Source organism: Thalia democratica, chromosome 5 (assembly GCF_965202585.1).
Source record: "Thalia democratica chromosome 5, ktThaDemo2.hap1.1, whole genome shotgun sequence".
NCBI lineage: Eukaryota > Metazoa > Chordata > Thaliacea > Salpida > Salpidae > Thalia > Thalia democratica.
Genome location: NC_139169.1, coordinates 49331620 through 49350994, shown reverse-complemented (window position 1 = coordinate 49350994; position 19375 = coordinate 49331620). Strand labels below are relative to the sequence as shown.

The 19375-nt window shown below is 26.3% G+C and overlaps 1 protein-coding gene across 1 annotated transcript in view; it reads right to left on the bottom strand.

The window, feature by feature from the left end:
• Window positions 1-9302: 9302 nt before the first annotated feature.
• The window catches only part of LOC145837180 (pyruvate dehydrogenase (acetyl-transferring) kinase isozyme 3, mitochondrial-like), a 40548-nt gene continuing 30475 nt past the window's right edge, over window positions 9303-19375 (bottom strand). The window contains exons 7-10 of the mRNA XM_082944948.1: window positions 17376-17509; window positions 12159-12243; window positions 11306-11419; window positions 9303-10336 (exon numbers count right to left, since the gene is read on the bottom strand). Coding sequence (XP_082801074.1) covers window positions 10190-10336; window positions 11306-11419; window positions 12159-12243; window positions 17376-17509 — 480 coding nt within the window. The 3' untranslated portion in view covers window positions 9303-10189. The remainder of the gene's footprint in view (window positions 10337-11305; window positions 11420-12158; window positions 12244-17375; window positions 17510-19375) is intronic.

The window sequence follows — 19375 nt, the reverse complement described above, 5'->3', positions numbered from 1 at the left end:
AAATCATTCACAGCTCAACATCTCAGATATTGTCAGCTTATTGTGAGTTTATAGTCTATGCTCGCTTAATCACATCTAATACATTTTAAAAATATTATATTATTTTTAAGTATCCATATGTACTGTAATAGAGTTGTATGGTTGCCAAAACTGTAATTATGTATTGTGTATTAGTCTTTAAATGATAGTCCTATCGAGCTAACATAAGATTTGGTGTCATTTTCAGATTTCATAGTCACTCTATAAATTAAATTTTCAATTAGACATGTGCCATAGATGGGAGATTCTTGTTTTTTTTTTTTTGCAGCTTATTGGATTTAGAGCAGGCACAAGATATAAACATCTCACAATTCTTCTTTCCTTACAGACAATTATATGAACAAACAAAAATGTTAGTGCCAATTAATGTGACTGACAAACTGAATTAGAAAAACATTTGTCCCATTAAAATAATTGTGTATTATTAAACTAATATACATATATATGTTATATCTAGTTATGTGAAAAACACAAATTTTGCATGTTTAACAATTTGAGTTTTTTTAAAAAAATTGATCACCAGAGAAACTTTTTTTTATCATAAACTTCAAATTATTAAATTTTAGAACTTTATATATATTAGAAATTTTATTACATAGTAGTACTGTTGATATTAAAGATTTTTGTACAGATAATTGAGATTGAATATATGCTTCATTTCCTTTAATACTATTAATTTAAGATTTTGTACATTGAGAAAGTTTTTTAATAATAGTAGAATAAGTAAACAATTTTTTTTAATTCTAGACAAACATTTCTTAATTTTGACAAATTTGAATGAAATTTTCCCTAGTTTTTTTTGTTAGCTTCCAGTTGGGCTTATAACCAGATGAAGTAATGTAATCTTTTATCTTTTTTTGTAAATTTTTTTTTAATCTTTTTTTTTTAATTTATTCATCCACAAAAATTTCTTTAACTGGGCACAATTTCAAAAAACAATTATTGTTGTAGAGGGGGAGGATAAGTGTAATGTTTTTTCTACAACAAGTTTTTGTGAAAATTACCACATGTAAAACATTTTCTAGCTAAAAACTCTAATGTAACAATTTTTGGGTTACATACAGTTTGCATTGGGCTGGTTTTCAGAAAATGAATGGTGCCAAGGTGAAAGTTTTTTCAAATCATCTAAAATTATATTTTCTTATAACTTCAGGTGGAATAACACATGAGCTCAAACTTGTTCGCTTGACCTTAGGAAAATGTTTATCGTTGCAGACGGGAGATTTATTTCTGATGTTTTTAACCTTAAAAAATTTAAAAAATAAAAAGTATCAATAACATTAAATAAAAAATTATTATAATTTTTTAAGCTAACACTAAATGTAAAAATAAACTTCTTTTCACTTAATCACATTGTCTAAATAAAATAAGACCAATAAAAAGTAATTAAGTACTTGATTCATCATGAAAGATGAATAGCTGACATTAAAGAGTATTTGTTTTATTTTGTTTTTACATCCCACTTATATTAAGGCTACAAAAACTAAATGACTACACAATGCATTAAAAAATTGATTCTAGAACTGATAAAAGATAGACAAAATTGAAAGCTGAGCTAGCTTTTTATAACATGAATGAGCCTTTTAAATTTTTAATGAGAAAACAAAAAAGACTGAAGAGAAATTGAAGAATTAATAAGAAGATTAAAAAACTTTTTTTTTTATAATCAACTTAAGTGAAAACTCATAAAAAACACATTTTTTTCTAAGGGCCCCACTCAAATTCACACCCTTATCCAATGTTTTTTTTTATTCAGAGCAAAGGACCGTTCTTTAGGATAAAAAAAAAGATCTTTTAATTAGCTATTAAGATAAGGAAAATAAGTGGGTCCAAAGTTTGGACAATTTTTTTAAAAACCTAAAAAATGCTGCCAAGCTAAGTTCATGCTCTATTGAGACATATGCACGTTTTTGATGTTGTTTTTGGTGTTTTAGGGGATTTTTATGTAGTTTGTTATTAAAACTGTTGCGTCAGCTGCAGTTGTAAGATCGCTTCTGAATAACTGATATTTTACTTTTTTCTAATTTTAACTTTTAAAACTTTTCTTTCGGTTTACTCTTTATATATTTGGGTAAGGTGGGTTAGGGATATGGTTGTAGATTAAAATTTTGGGTAAGGTAGGTCAGGCCGTTAAGGATAAGGATATAAATGCTCCTAATATCCTCCCGTATTCTCAGTTTACCTTATTTGCATAATGTTATGAATGAAAACATTTTGTTTACTTTTTACTTTAGAGATCACAATAAAAGTTCTCGACTCAATAATAAAGAGAATGATCAACTCAATTTTCAAAATTTTATTGACAAAACAATTATTCAAAAATAATTAAGACTATAAAAAATTAATTAAACAACATCCTCAATTAAATAATAAAATATGTAAAAAAATATTTTTGTATAAACAAGCAAGAAGTTAATAGGCTACACTTAGAATACAACTGGCATTTATTTTTAAAAAACTGACTAAATAAAACTTATAATTTGAAACTATTAATTTAGAAAATTTATAATATTAACAGGTGAATTTATGCTAAGGTTAGAAAAGTATAAGCTACTTAATAAGATTTTAAGGTTAAAAACTTTAAACAAATAAACATACTTAAATTATTAAACTTGTAAAGTTTGTAAATAAGCAAAGTTTTTGTAACTTAAAGCTAGAATGAATTACTTTTTTTACTGTTTTAAAAATTTCAACGATCATATTGTCAACTACTATATTTAAAAAAAATAATAATAATAATAATAATAACTAAAACATTAACTGGAACTTTTTTCATCGCATCAGAGATATAAGAAATCCGAAGAGAACCTGCATGACCTGTACCTATGAGAAGATGAAAATAGCGAACGCTGACGGGAGAACTTCATTAAACAAAAAAACGACTAAATATGTTTATTAAAAAAAACTTTATTTCAAAACTTAAGAACACTGATAAATACATTCCTATTATAACTTGTGTAAGTAAATATTAAAACTATTATTAAAAAGTAGCCACAAATTTGTGATACTGTTAGATCTTTTAAGCAAAGTTTATAACTACGTCACTATATAATAGTTAACTTTTATTTTAACAGTATTTTTTAGTTTTGCTTTCGCCTCATTTTGTTGTATTATGAAAAATAAACAACAAACTTCATAGTTCTTTAATTATACTTATTAGCATATAATACATTATAATTTTATAAAATTATGAAAATCAACTTACTAATGTAAAAATACGGTGTAAAGCTATTTAGAAAACATTTTTTATTCATAAAAATTATCTTAGCGTAGTAAAGTAAGTTTATACACGTTCACCTTTTGAGAGTCACTTATTTAAAGTACAGTGCAGTGCGTATTCACTTTTTCGGATTTCACTTATCCGGACGTTCATTTATCTGGGCAGTTTCGATTAGAAGAATTACTAACTTAGTTTAAGTATTGTGAGATGAACACGATTTCAATTTATTAATTTTTTATCCTTATAGTTTTAATAGTTTTCTAAATAAAGTTTGTTGTATTTTTTATACGTTTATTTCGTATCAACAAAAACATCGGCGAAAGTTTGCAGAGCAGAAGCCTGGAATTTCGTATAACGTGGGACAAGCTCAAGCTTAACAAGTATCAAGTATGATCAACCCCTTTTTTAATTTCGTATATTATTAGTATAGTGCTGTGATTAACAGTAAACTTAAATAGTTATCCTTCTTTGATTGATTTTCATTTAGAACTTTCTGAACGGTTTTGCTTAAAGTTTTGTGTATACTTTTTTGAACTTTTATATTTTTGCTTAGTTTTAAAAATAAAATGTTTGTAGTCGAACTAAATAAAAGTTTTGTGTTTTAAAATTTTCAAAAGCTATAGTATTTCTAAACTTTATTAATATCAAAGAAGCATTTATTATAAATAAATATTCTCAGTATAGCTTTTACTTTGCATGTAATAAACCTAAAACGTAATTTTTATTAGCTTATTCATAAAACTCAAAAACTACAACAAATTAAAATTTAATGATTTCTTAAAATTTTTAATTTACAAATGATGAATACTTAGTCTTGTATTTTATGTAGAGAAAATATATAAAATACTATAGGTGCAAATTACCAAGAAATGTTATAAATCACTCCAATCTGTTTATAAGTAAAGTCCATATAAAATATTAAGAATAATGTACCGCTCTCACGGTAACTGTCATCTTATTTATTTCCTTCTTTTTTCTCAAGCTAACTATAAATTGAAATAACGAGCGTAAAATCGGCTTTTTAGTTTTGGCTACGTAGCCGTAAGCTTTAAGTAATTGCGGCTTTTCGCTGCACTTAGTTGTGAATGGTTTCAATCTTGTTTAAGCAAATTTAGTTCGCTTTTTTATTGTTTTATAGATTTTGTTTAAATGAACGCTTAGTTTTCAGCTTCTTTGATTCATGTATTTTAGTTTTTTAAAAGAATGGATAATTTGATTTTTTATTTTTATGTTGTACAGTATTGTATCATCTTTTCGTTTCGCAATTTCATTGTAAATACAATTGATCATCACTGACTCGAGTTACGTTTAACAGTAGTATAAGTAATTCAATTATCAAACTTTTAGTAAATAGTAAGTACGTCATATTAGTCTATTTATCAACTATAGTTTACTCGTTATCTTTGGGACATCTCTTATACAAGTTAAAGCGCACGTTGAGTTATAAACTAGTCCCCTAACATTGTATAAATAGAACACCCCGTTAGCGATATGATGACCCCGACAGCCAGTGTTACAGCTGGAATTGAACACGGATACCTTCATTAAAGATTTCTACGTTTGTAGATGGTGACCCAAAACTATTTTATAATTTCGATAAGACTTAAAATGTCAGAATAGCTGCTAGGGAAGTAAAACGCAATCGCGAAATACCGAGTTATGACGTCATAAGTATGGCGCATAAAAATCAAAGTCGGTCGGTTTTGGTGCCGCGACCATTTAACAAATCTATTTTAGTCAAGCCAAAAGCATCTATGTCTATGGTTAAAATTGATAACAGTTCTTCTTCAGTTAGATCGACAAGTATACGGTAATTCCCATCGATTACAAACAGAAGCACGAGATCAGATACTGACGTGAGACTAGGAGACGGATCAGAGGATGCCGTAGGGTCAATAGACCGATCAGAGACTGAGGTAAGGCCAGGAGACGGATCAAACTAACAAACAGATCAAAGACTGACGTGAAACTATGAGAAGGATCAGAGGATGCTGTAGGGTCAACAGACAGATCAGAGACTATCGTAGGGCCAGAAGCCAGATCAGAGGCTACTGTAAGGCCAAGAGATAGATCAGAAACTGAAGAGAGGCATAAAATTAGATCTGAGATCGACGAAACTAAAGTAAATGCTATGGCCAATTGCGAAATCTTAAAAAAAATATATTTCTCTCTTAGAACGCGAAACGACTGCGAATACCGAAAAACCTTTAAAAAGTAGCGTAAAACGCATTTTAAAAAAACCTCGAATTAGTTGGGTACATATTCAGTAGAGGGCCTTTTTAACGTTTTAAATTGAAAAAACTGTTACAATAAGCGTTAGTCAGGAAAAAAATCGCGGTAAAACTTTAAGTATTTTTTTGAACGCGATTTATCAACGTTGAAAGTTTAAATTACGATCTGGTTGAATTTGACGGTTAACTAACTCCTCGAACAGAAACTTAAGACCACCAAAAGAGTAATTTGTTTAAATTTAATTATAGCAGACAACTAGTCTAAAAAACTTTCTAAACAAAGAAATTAACAATTAGAATCCTATTATATTACTCATTTTTAATAGAAACTCAAGCAGAAAACAAAACATTATTGTACCTTTATTTAAACCGGTCATCAGGTCTGTAAAATTTATAAAAAAAGTTTTTTTGCCAAAACAACTAAGTAATTCGAGTTTTTGAGAGATTTGAGTTGTTTTTAGCAAATGTTAATTAGTTTTGTTGTGTTGAATTTTTATGTTAAAGTGGTTTGGGAAAGGCTAATCGATATGTGTTAGAGCTAAAATGTATTTGTTGCGTATGATATTATCGTAATTCATTGTTGAAGTGTTGTTTAATATGAATTTTAAATCTTGTACGAGTAAGTTGAAACAAAAGTCTTGTTTTCTAGTTGTTCCGCCGTCTCGTCAAATAAATTAGTTATTTTTTAATCATTTTCCACATTGCTCATATATAATTCTTTCATCTTTTCATCGTTTTAAACATTTTATAAAAAACATGTTCAATAAAAAATTAGAATACAGTTAAATGCTATAACTTTCTAATATCCTAAAGAGTTTTAAAAGTTTACAAAAGTTAGCAACTGTAAAGTTTAATTGTTTTGTTTTCAAACAATATTTCAAATTTGAACTGTAACCGACAATAAACTTTTTAAACTGTGTGTAAAAACATTGTTTTTTTCGCTTGTCTTTGTAAAAAATACTTGTTTGAGGTTATTAAAATTTGTTTTTGAGTTTAATCAGTTATTAAGGTAAGATGTCTTAAATTTGTTAAGTTTTTTTTTCATTTTTATTTTGAGCAACGGTTTTATTTCCAAACTTTAAACTACAATAGTTACAGTTATATTATAATAACCTTTGTAATTGCTTGTAAGAAACTTTATTGGCATGTTTTTGTTGTGTAAATTTCAGCGTACTTATTAAAAAACATTTTTTAATGAGGCCATTCGAGTTATTAAAAATCTTATCCGGTATTTAAACTTTAAAAACAACTTTGTTTAAAATTTTCTTAAAACATTAAGTTTAAAAAATGAAGTACAAAGTTCACCGGCTAGATATTTTACGAAAACAGATTTGAACTTTTGAAACGCATGTGATTGCTTGTTTTGTCAACTAACTCGTGTCCAATGTGAAATGATTTTAATATGCTAAAATATGTAGAGAATTACTTCGTATCAACTGAAGCTGTAAATTGTTTTAAAGTTTATTGAACATAACATACTTTAAAGCTTAAAACAAATAAAGTGTTGTTGCTAACTAGTAGCACATATCTTAGCTTTTTATATTTACTTGTTTCGAGTAAAATTACGACTTAAGTACACTTCCGCACGAACGGCCAGGAAACGAGAAGCAGAAACAAGACAGCTAAGGAGAAGTATGGATCTGATCGTACCAACCAGCAAGGAGCATGTACGAGGAGATGTACAAGGAGCATGTTCGAGGAGATATACAAGGAGCATGTTCGAGGAGATGTACAAGGAGCATGTTCTATGAGATGTACAAGGAACATGAGCGAGGAGATGTACAAGGAGAAGCGGGTACTAGCAAAGAAGAATTTCTGAACTTCTTTCAGTTTTTTTTTTGTCATTTTGTAAATTGTTCCAAACTTTTAATTAATTATGTACATTTTCTTACAGATTTTTTACAGATTTTTTTACAGATTTATGTACAGATTTTTTAGAATTTTAAAAATAAAGTAATACTTTTTAAAACTAAGCAGATAAAAGTCGCCGACAGTCAAGGTTCATTTTTCTATAAAGGGATATTTAAGCATTCTTACGTTCATGAATAAATATTAATGTTTTTTCTGAAACTCAAGCATAAATTCATAAAGAATGAAGGGGAAATATACCGCTCTCACGGTAACTGTCATCTTATTTATTCCCTTCTTTTTTCTCAAGCTAACTATAAATTGAAATAACGAGCGTAAAATCGGCTTTTTAGTTTTGGCTACGTAGCCGTAAGCTTTAAGTAATTGCGGCTTTTCGCTGCACTTAGTTGTGAATGGTTTCAATCTTGTTTAAGCAAATTTAGTTCGCTTTTTTATTGTTTTATAGATTTTGTTTAAATGAACGCTCAGTTTTCAGCTTCTATGATTCATGTATTTTAGTTTTTTAAAAGAATGGATAATTTGATTTATTAGTTTTATGTTGTACAGTATTGTATCATCTTTTCGTTTCGCAATTTCATTGTAAATACAATTGATCATCACTGACTCGAGTTACGTTTAACAGTAGTATAAGTAATTCAATTATTAAACTTTTAGTAAATAGTAAGTACGTCATATTAGTCTATTTATCAACTATAGTTTACTCGTTATCTTTGGGACATCTCTTATACAAGTTAAAGCGCACGTTGAGTTATAAACTAGGCCCCTAACATTGTATAAGTAGAACGCCCCGTTAGCGATAATAAAAATATTATAACAAAAATCTAACAGTCCACGAACAAATTGTAAACGAAGGTATTCTCGGCGACAAATCACTTAAACAATCGATTTTAAATTACTTTCTTCTAAATAACAAAACACCTTCTTGTGCGAACAAACTTCTTGTAATTTTTTTGCAGCATCTCTCATTAGAAATATTTTTCTTGTGAATGAAAGTGAAACTAATAGGCTTCACAATATCTCGTAATTAGTGAGCCAGAAAACAATTTCTAAAAACTGCGCAAAATCGAAATTCAAACACCGCTATATATCCATTCGAAGAATGCTTCTTTTTAATTTAAAAACTTATTTGTGTTCACAATTATTTGTCAACAAAAACTTCTAATAATTTTCAGTTTTACAATTATTTTTAATTGTATTTGTCTTTTTCTGTTTTTATGAATTTATATACTAAACTTAGTTAGAACTCTAAAGTTTACTTGATCTGGTTGCAGGGTTGCCATTTATTAAACAAAAAGCTAGTCTGAGTAAATAAAAACTGGCCCAAGTCACAAAAAACTAGCGTTAAATTATTAAACAACTTTAAAAATATTATTGACGTTTTAAAACTTAATTTAACATTGGGCCTATATACTCGATAATATAAAGTATATTTACGAAAAATCACAACAGCATAACTATAAATATTTGCGAAAAAGCTATCAAACTTACTGTTAAAGAAGTCTAAAAAAATTAATATTTAAAATTATAAAACTGTAAATGCAGAATTAAGAGTAAGTTGGTTTAATTAAGTTAGAAGTTTCTAATAGTTTTTAATTATTAGGTAAATTTAAAGTTTAAGTTAAACGTAGTGATTAAAACTCCTAAAAATGCGTAAAAACATTTTTTTTTGTTTTAATTATTAAAGTAGCCAAGCTTAAATGCTTGCTTTTCACAGGTCTAACCCTTAAATTTGTAAATCCGTAAATACAAACCGAAAACTATGGCTTAACAATCTACAATTTACTTCATTGACAAAAACATATCGTATCTTTAAATAGTATATTTTCCTATTTTCAGAGCTATTATAATTTTAGACTTATTGTCAAAAAGTAACTTTTTTTGATTGTACTTTTGTATACTTTATTTAACAACAAATTTTGAAAAACAAAAACGGTATTGTATCTTTTAAACTTTATTTTAGAAATTTACAATTAAAACGGTTAATTAGACAACTAAAATAATTTATAAAGTACAGAAATCGTTTTATTAAATTATAATCTTTAAATTCAATTGATATTTAGTGAAAAAGCATTCTTAATTGATATAGTCATTGCTAGAAAACGGTATAGTTTAAAGATTGAGGAAAATTACAAACTAAATTAAAAGAAGATAAACAAGCTTTAAAAGGACTAAAGTTATAAAAAACTAGGTTTTGAAAAATTTGTTAATAACGCCAAATAACAAAAGTATATAAATACGATACTGAACAAAAAAGTTCTAGAACAACCTTAAAATGACACTGTTGTACAACACAGATACATTTGTTTAAAAAAATTTGGACAGTATCAATCTTGAACGTTTAATTTTACTGATCAATTTATGAGCAGAAAATAAAAACTAAACTAAAAAGAAAACAGTTTAAACGGACAGTTTGCAGCATTTCAAAAGTAAGTATAAGGTAGGTTTCCATTTACAGGTTTACAATGTTGTACAGTAGATCAAGTAAAAATAATGTCATAGTACAGACTATAACAACTAACAAAAAAAACTTTAATAACTGGTAAAACTTAACAAAAAAAAATATAAATAAAACTGTTGATAATTAAACTTATGTAACAATAATTAAACGAAATTATTGAGTATTAGTTGTTGATAGATAACTACATAGGTAAATAAATATCAAAATTTTTATTAATTTTATTGTTCAGAGCTCGATTTTTTTATCAAAACAATATGTATATATTGAAATATAGTATGAATAATACCAACTAGCATAAAGTAGTGAACTTGGATTATAAAGCATAAATGAAGTAGTGAAACTTGATTATCAAATTATTTTTCAATATTAAATTCACCGCTTGCTTCCGATAAACGGGTTATCTTTTCTTGATTGATTAGCGGGTATTACCCAGTCGTCTCCAAGCATAGGCCTACTGTAATGCTCCGTTACAGCAGCATTGAATACAGGTACTGTTTCAACTGCTTCTTTAGAGTACGTCTAAATATGCAAAAATTATGTTAATATAAAAATAGTATAATTTTTAATTAATTTTATCGTTATTTAATTTTATTCAAATAAGATTTTTTTAAAGTCAAGGAATCAAAAAAGCAAATATAAAGTATACACTTAGTTTAAAAGCAGTTAGTAAATACAAAACTAGAGAATATCTTTATTTTATTGTTTTGTTTTCTAAGCCTCTTTTAATTGTCTTTGTTGCAAACTAGTTACTGAGCATGTACTACTAATTTCGAAAAAAAAACTAGGCTTTAAAAATTATCATCCTAAATTTTGCACTTCTGCTTTCAAAATAAGTAGGTAAAGTTCGAGTCTATGAAAAAAAACTTTTGAAAAAGAAGTTATTTTATAACAAGAATGAACATAAAAGCACGAGGTTTAGATGTTTTAAGTAAACAATAATCACTAAAAAGTGATAACTAACTAAAAATTGATTAATAACTTCCTGTTATTCATGTTGTTTTAGTTTAAATTTCCCCACCTATTTATAAAAGATTTTGAAAATTATTTGAAAAATTTTTTAACACCATAGGTTAAAAAAAAGTTATAACAGTAAAGACTAACGTTGTTTAAATAAAACTAGTCAAAATTATTACAGTAGACAAAAAAAAAATAATTGGTTTTTTATAACATTATTATTTTAGCAACATTAAAACTAATTTTCATTCAGCAAATACAGATCCATCATTATTTAAATTCCCACATAGGGAGCATCTTAGCAATTGCTCAAAAAAAAGTATAGAAACACTACAAAAGTCCTAATCTTTAAATTAAACTTGCTTTTTTTTGGTCTGTTTACCATATATATTTGCCACATGTAAATACATTGCTTAAATATAAACTTTAAATATATACTTAAGATAATTTTTGTACTAACATTAATGTACTATCATTAAATTTGCAACAACAAATCGGATACATACTTTAACTTGAATATATAAAATAAACTACTTTTAGATATATAAAGGCATCAGTGCCATAGCCTTCCAACGATTGTAAATTCAAATCTCCACCAAGATATCTAGCGTATAACCGCGATAACGGTAATCCGTATCCATAACCAGCCTGTGATTAATTTTATTGTATTATTTTAAATATAAATCATAGTTTCAATCATAAAAAATATTAAATCAAAAACATTGATTAATAAAACTTATTTTGTTTAAAAAAGTTTATGTATTTTAACAAAAAAAATTCTTGGCGATATAAGAGTAATTAAACAAATTATTTTAAAATTTATTTTTGATGTGTAAGACTGTAACAAATTTATCCTCCTGTATGATTATTTTCAATAATACCTTATTTGAAATTAAAAGTAATATTGATTCCATTTATAATTACAACTTAGTATACCAACACCAAAATGACCAGCTTTAAGATTATATAATTAAAATATTGTTTTGAAAATAGTTTGCACCCGACTTGGTACAAATGAAAAATCATCAACCATAGCTGTTTTGTTTCTAGACACGATTTAAGCCTTACAGTAAATATAGAGAACTTTAGAAAAACAAAAAAACAAAAGAAAAAAATAATTGGTACGCTTGATCGCGCTGGAGTTAATCTCTTTATTTTAAAGTATTTTCTAGCATAGTTAATTTAAATCCTACTGCCGGGTATAAAACAAAAACACCGCTTTTTACCAAGTCTGGTTTGCACTCTTTTGTTTTAAAGTTTTTGTCTTAATTAATTTCAGAAAACAGCAAAAAATAATATCTAGTTTAAGAAGAACAAAAGGACTAGGCATAAAAAACGAAACTACATACAGATAAAACAAGAAGAATAAATATAAAAAATAACTTACAAGTGGTGCAACTCTGGTACTTTTATTAGCAGACGGGGGTGGTGCAGTGGAATACAAGTACTCCATCCATCTCATCACTACTTGTCTAGTATAGTTTAGTTTTATTGAATAAATAACTTAGAAAACACATAACGAAGAGAAAGTACTACACATTAACAAGTACTTATAAATTTTAATTGAAAATTTAACTAACCATAGTAAAAATACACAAATTTAATTTAAAGCTATATTTCTTTCATTGGTGAAAATACAAAATAAAAGTTTTTAGTTAAAGATTTCCACTATTGAAATTAAACAAATTTAAGTCATTGAAAAACCTCTGAGTTTAATTGTAAAATTTAAAAAAAAGTAAAAGTTTATTAAACTAATGGTAGCTAACAATTGAAAACATTTTTTGTTAAATTAAATAATGTATTAGAAAACTTTCAAAATCTAAGTAATAAAGTTTAGTATAAACAAAAAACATTAACTAAAATAAAGTAAATAAAAATATTCTCAAAACTAAAAAGTATTCTGATATTAAAAAAAATAGTTATACTAAGTGAGTGGCAATTTTGTTAGTAATATTAAACTAAATTTTTATTCAAAAAATAAAACAGAGCTTTAACATTTTTCAAGTATAGAAGTACCAATATAAAAATTCTTATGCATCAGCATATCAGATAGCTCGATAAAATAAATCAGGCTGCTAATAATTTAAGAAAAAAAAAAAACAAATTGTGGGTATACCGTTATCATATTAAGGGCATAGGGGAGAAAACACTAATTTTTCGAATTTATTCTTACTTTTTTACATATGTAGATAAGCTACTTGTTACCTCTTGTTAAAATTCGAAGTAAGTTTTGAGATATAAGCGATCAAAGTTAGAGAGTTCAATAGGTTCTTTATGGGAAGCACAAACTACAAGGGCAAAAATAGACTATTTCACTAAAAATCTATCTCATTCTTCAGTTTTCGAGCAACTATTTTAAAATTTTCTCCCATTTATCTTTAATAGACTTTAAACCTTGTAGAAAACAGATTTTTAATTTTTGTAAGAAAAAAGTTTTTCTTATAAAAAACAAACAAATTTTGTTTTTGTCATAAGTTTTTTATCAGGCTTTTTATTTAAATCCGCTTCCTACAAGTTATTTGAATTTTGCACGAGCGTCACTTTTGCACGATGGGTCACTTTTGCACGAGGAGACACTTTTTCACTATGACAATTTTTTACATTAGCATTGTTGCACAACGATACTTTTGCACAACGTCATATTTTTACCATGAAATTTTTGCACAGCGACATTTTGGCACGATGACTTTTTCGCACGGAACATAAATTTTGCATTCAGGCCAATTAAAATTTTTTTAGCTAGTACCAAATCTGTAACAAAAAAAGAAACAGAAAATTAAAACTTTATAACATACCTATATTAAAGGCAAAAAATGAAAGATTTAAAATCCTAAACAGCAAAAGTTAATGTTAGAAACAAACTAACGAAAAGATAAAACAAAATTATTTATAAAAGTTTCATACCAGGGACAAAAAATTTAATTTACTTAGGAACTAGGATAAAAATAGTTTATAGTTTATTTTGAATTTTAATATATCAATCAACAACTATGCCTTTTTATATATTTTACTACACGGTTACAAGTTTATTGTCGATATGATGAACCTAAGCATCAAAACTTAGACCACTTAAACTGAAAGAAATATAAAGAAAAAATAAAATTAACACAACTAGTTTATTTATTAAAACAAAGATAAAAACATAATTTGATATAAAATTTATAGGTTAACATAAAAAGCTACAAGGACACTAACAATAGACTGGCCAGATGAATAATCAAATAATTAACTACATTGAAAAATTACTCATCATTAATAAAGTAAAGGTGCTGCTAATAAAATTGAACTATAAACTAAGCTAAATCTTAAAATTAAATCAACGGTTGAAAAAATACTTATTAATTTTACTAACACAAATATAATTCAGATAAAACAAATTTAACTTAAATCGAAATTCTTTAAAGTTTTTGCGAGAAACTAATTCATTTAGAAGCTTATTCCACACTGCAACTGACCAATAAAAAAAAGAATTCTGCCAAGCCTCATTATTAAAATATTGCAGCGGTTGAAGACCAACATGGTATATTTTCTTTGAACAGATTCTATATGGTTTTTTTTTATGTAAAACAGATTGTAGTTTTATATTTTAACTTAAGACGAGTTTAAATGATAAAAAACTTATTAAGGCTGTTTATATCCGGAGACTAAAGGCTTTTTTAATCTTGAAAAGATTTAGTTGATGCAATTCAGTAAAGGTAATTAATATGGTTATCCATTTAAATTTTTTAGCAATAAAAATTCAAAGATCATTAAACACTTCAGTTGAAGACAATTTGATATTGTTCATTTTAAAAACAAAAGTAGAGATAGTAGTGTTTTTTTTATATTTAGAACTTTACATTTACTAGGGTTTTAGTTTAGTCTGATTTACTTAAGCTAATCGTAAATTATATCTAAGGAATATTGTAAAGTTGTCTTCGATTGGTAAAAATTTTTTGTCATCTGCAAAAAGGCTAATGTTGCTGCTAACATCAACTTCTGAAGCTGTATCGTTTAGAGACTTTTTTAACTAACTAACCAGACAGCTATAAATTTTGTATTGCAATAATGTTTTTATTTTTTCAAATGGAGAGACAGAGTCAAAAGCTTTTACTCTGTATAGATAACTTAGTAGACATTTTGCTTAAAAAAGATACCAACCAAGAGTGTTAGCAATCTAGTAATTGAAAACAGAACGTTCAGTTAGGGAGAAAAATAATTTGTTTAAGGAATAAAAAAATAAGATGATTAAGTATTTTTACAGAAATTATATGTTGAAAGATTCTGCCAAAGCTATTTTTCAAAGAAGTTTTTCTGTTATTTGAGGGTTGTAATTGCTACCTTTTTTGTGTATTGGTTTTAAAGATTAAACTTATTCATTGTTTTTGCAAGAGAATAATTAAAGATTAGTGATATATTTGAAAAATATAGAATAAGTAGTACATTTGATAAAATACGAAGGAATATTATCTGCTGTTCGTACTATTTTATCTTTCAATTAATTGATAAATTTATTTATTTCATCATTGCTTTTAAAAAATTTTGCACTTCTAGACTGTTGTCATCAATAAGTTTAAAAATTTTTCATTAATTTATTAATTCGTAAAGGCCTTATACAAAAATAAGACTTTATCATAATCAGATATTATTGTAAAATTGTTTTCGTTATGCAATACTGAAAAGGCAGGTGCTATCTTAAGCTTAGATTTTTACTTAGCAGTTAATTGTTTTGCATTTATGTTCTGAAAAAAACATAAATCTATTGCGTGCGTTTTTTTATTATATATAAAAAATGTACTATAAATAAAATTATATATTTAAACGAATTGAATTTCATTTTTTTAAACATTGATAATAAAAATTGACACTTATTTGTAACTTTTTAATAAATTATTTTGTATTAGTTATTTTCTAAAAAATCTCACTTTAAAAATAGTGTACAAAAAAATATCGAAAAAATAGTATAAAAAGTTTTTTCAGTCTTTAAATTCTAATTGTAAGTTATAATCGTTTTATCTTTGTTTTAATAAATTAACAATTTTTGTTAATTTCGTTTTTTTCTTTATGTGCCTTTCAGTTTAAGTGGTCTAGGTTATGATGCCTAGGTTCATCATATCGACAATAAACTTGTAACCGTATAGTAAAATATATAAAAAGGTATAGTTGTTGATTAATATATTAAAATTCAAAATAAACTATAAAAAATTTACTTACACTTAAACTTTTTTTTTTATCCTAGTTCCTAAATAAATTAAATTTTTTGTCCCTGGTATGAATATTTTATAAATAATTTTATCTTATCTTTTCGTTTGTTTGTTGCTAACATTAACTTTACTGTTTTTTAAGAGTTTAAACCTTTCATTTTTTGCTTTTAATATAGGTATGTTACAAAATTTTAGTTTTCAGTTTCTTTTTATGTTACAGATTTGGTACTAGCTAAAAAAACTTTTTTTTCGACCTGCATGCAAAATTTATGTTCCATGCGAAAAAGTCATCGTGCCAAAATGTCGCTGTGCAAAAGTTTCATCGTAAAAAAATGACGTTATGCAACAATGCTGCCGTAAAAAATAGTCATCGTGAAAAAATGTCGCCGTGCAAAAGTGTCTCCTCGTGCAAAAGTGACGCCGTGTAAAAGTGTCCCCTCGTTCAAAAGTGACCCTCCGTGCAAGAGTATCATTGTGCAACAATGCTGCTATAAAAATTGTCATCGTGAAAAAATGTCGCCGTGCAAAAGTGTCTCCTCGTGCAAAAGTGACCCTTTGTGCAAAAGTATCGTTGTGCAACAATCATGGTTGCCAAGATCAAGCTGAGAAAAATTTCTTGACTTTTCCTGACATTTTAGTAACATTTTCCTGTCTTTTCTAAATCCAACTCTTAATTTAAACTTATTCTAAAATACGTAATCTAACACTTAAAACTATATAAAGCTCTCAATCTGATTTTAATACAGTTTAAAACAACAGTTTTTTTTGCTGAATTCAATCATCAAACTTCCATTACATCACTTGAACCATATGTGTATGATTGATGTATTTGCAATAAAAAGTTCTATCAGCAGAATACTTGTATTATTATTTTATAAACACAGTTTGTCTAAAAAAGACACAATTCTTTAGCATTTCCTAGCATTTATGTATCTAAATAAACGATCTGAAATACTGATCTGAAAAAAATAACTATGGTTAGTCTGAGTTTCGAAACCTACTACATAAAGTAATATCTTTTTGTACAAATAATTCTAACCTAACACCTTAATACGAAAAATAAATTTACTCTCTACCAGTAATAAGCTCTAAATAAGTAAACTTTAGTCAGACTTGTCATAAAAATTGTAAAACAACCTAGAATAGGGGTGGGCAATGTACGGCCCGCAGATTGTTAATAACCGGTCCCCAGCCGTTCTTTAAACTTAAATGGGATCTGGCCCACAAATGAAAATGGACGACCCACGGTAGAAGTGACAGGCCCACAAAAGGTATGTTTTACAAATTTTTTATAAAACTTTGTTACATATTTTTACAAAACAAAACTGTAAAAATTTAAAACAAATACTTTTTTTCTTTTAATTAATGTTCTTTTTTTTAACTAAACTTAATTTTATTAAATTAAAAAAGTATAGAACAACCTGGAAGCACCACCACCCATATCGCTTATTCTAATACAACAATCATGATCTCCTTTCGTTACTGTTACTTTTATTTTAGGAATTTCATCCAACTCGTTGTTGTCTGAAACCTCCATTGATGCTCGCATAGCATTCTGTTGTGGAAAACTTTAAACAACGTTTTATTTGTCTGAAATGATTGTTAAAAACTAAGTAAAATTGCACGGCTTACATTTTTCATGAATACTTTATCTTTATGTGGGTGTCTCTTTCTCACAATTTGACATTTTTGTGTCGGTTTTAAGTATAAAAAGCTTAATCCTTTAGTCATTCTCCTATAATTATTAACACTACTAGTATAAATACTATAGTACTATTTAACATAGTAGTGGACAGTATGCGACGCCTTAAGTAAATTTATTCTGCCCCAACTTAATTTTAAGTTGTAAGACGTTTAAAGTAATAAATAATTATGCTCTAAAAATATTTTTTAAGTATGTTATGAGTTAAGCTATTTTCCATTTTCAACTTTTAATCGACCAATTCATTTTATCTTAATCAACAATGTTTCACTATATTGAACACATCATTAGGATAAATGTAAAAAATAAAATTCTAAAGTTTGAGAATATAAATAGATAGTAAAAATAATAACAACTACTAAAAATTAGAACTCAATAACAACAATCAAACCAAAGGAAGCATTAAATAGCTAATAATTTATTTAATAGTTATTAATAATTTAGAATTCTGTTATTTAGTATTAATATTACTTTATACAAATAAAATACTTATACAGAAAAAAAAAACATTTATTAAAATTTTTTAATAAAAAAAAAACCTTATAACAAAAAAAAATTGAAAAAAATGGTAAACACAAAAAAATAATAAAATATACTACATTTATAAATAATAGAAAATAACTTGACTTATGATGTGATGTAGAGAAATAGTAGCTGATTTGAATCTAAAATTTGGCGATCTATATTTATTAGCTTTACTTTAATTATTGTCATTATTTCAAAATTACAAATTGAACACATAAAAGTTAATTTAGGTACACTGTGTTACACTTTGTGTAAAATTGACTAATTATTATTCGTTTTATTTCTTTTGTTTTTGTTTAATAAAGTTGTATGCGATCCTGTGTTGCTATCAATATTGTCTTGTTGTTTTTTTATACCTAGCGTTTAACGATACCCTAATGGGTTCGTTATACTTATATAACTCATTTTAATGAAAAAGTAGTTTTATAAACCTCTTTATTGAGACATTATCCAAAAAAGGGCAAATCATATGTTTTCAAGCAATCACTGCACTTTGGAGGTATTTTTGAAGATTTAAATATTTAATAAATATGAACACTTATGAAACTTTTCATAGATGAAAAATAACTATACTTAAATAGTTCATTATAACAAAATACTTAATTTAATTTGGTATCTTTTGAAAACTGCATACTAGATTAAATACTTGGCAGTTTTCTGTTTCGTCCAAATTACAAACACATGCAGCAAAATAGAGTTTTTTTGGTCTTTTTGTTTTGTCATTATTGACAGTAAAATGAATTTCATTACTACATTATGTTAATTTAATAAATACTCTTTTTAACTATGTCTTATTAAATGCATTTGAATATTTTTTATTGACAGTTTATTAACCCAAAGGTATCAATCGACTTAGTAAATTGATCTAACGAAAACTATTGATTTTTTTTCTTTGTTTTATTTTTGTATTACCCTATGATTTATTCTAATATAATGTTATTATTATTGGATATTGTTATAAAAATTTTTATAAATAAACATTTTGTGTACTAACTTTTAGTTTATATGCTGTAATAATTACTAATTAACTAAACGCATAAACTTTACAAACATTTAGAAATAACATGACTTCAATTTTCGTCTTAAAAGGTTAAATAAAATAACACCGCTTAATTTATTAATCCCTTCATTGAAAGATAGAAATGCAAAATTATTATTGTTAAAATTTAATACAACACTTAGATATTATAAGTA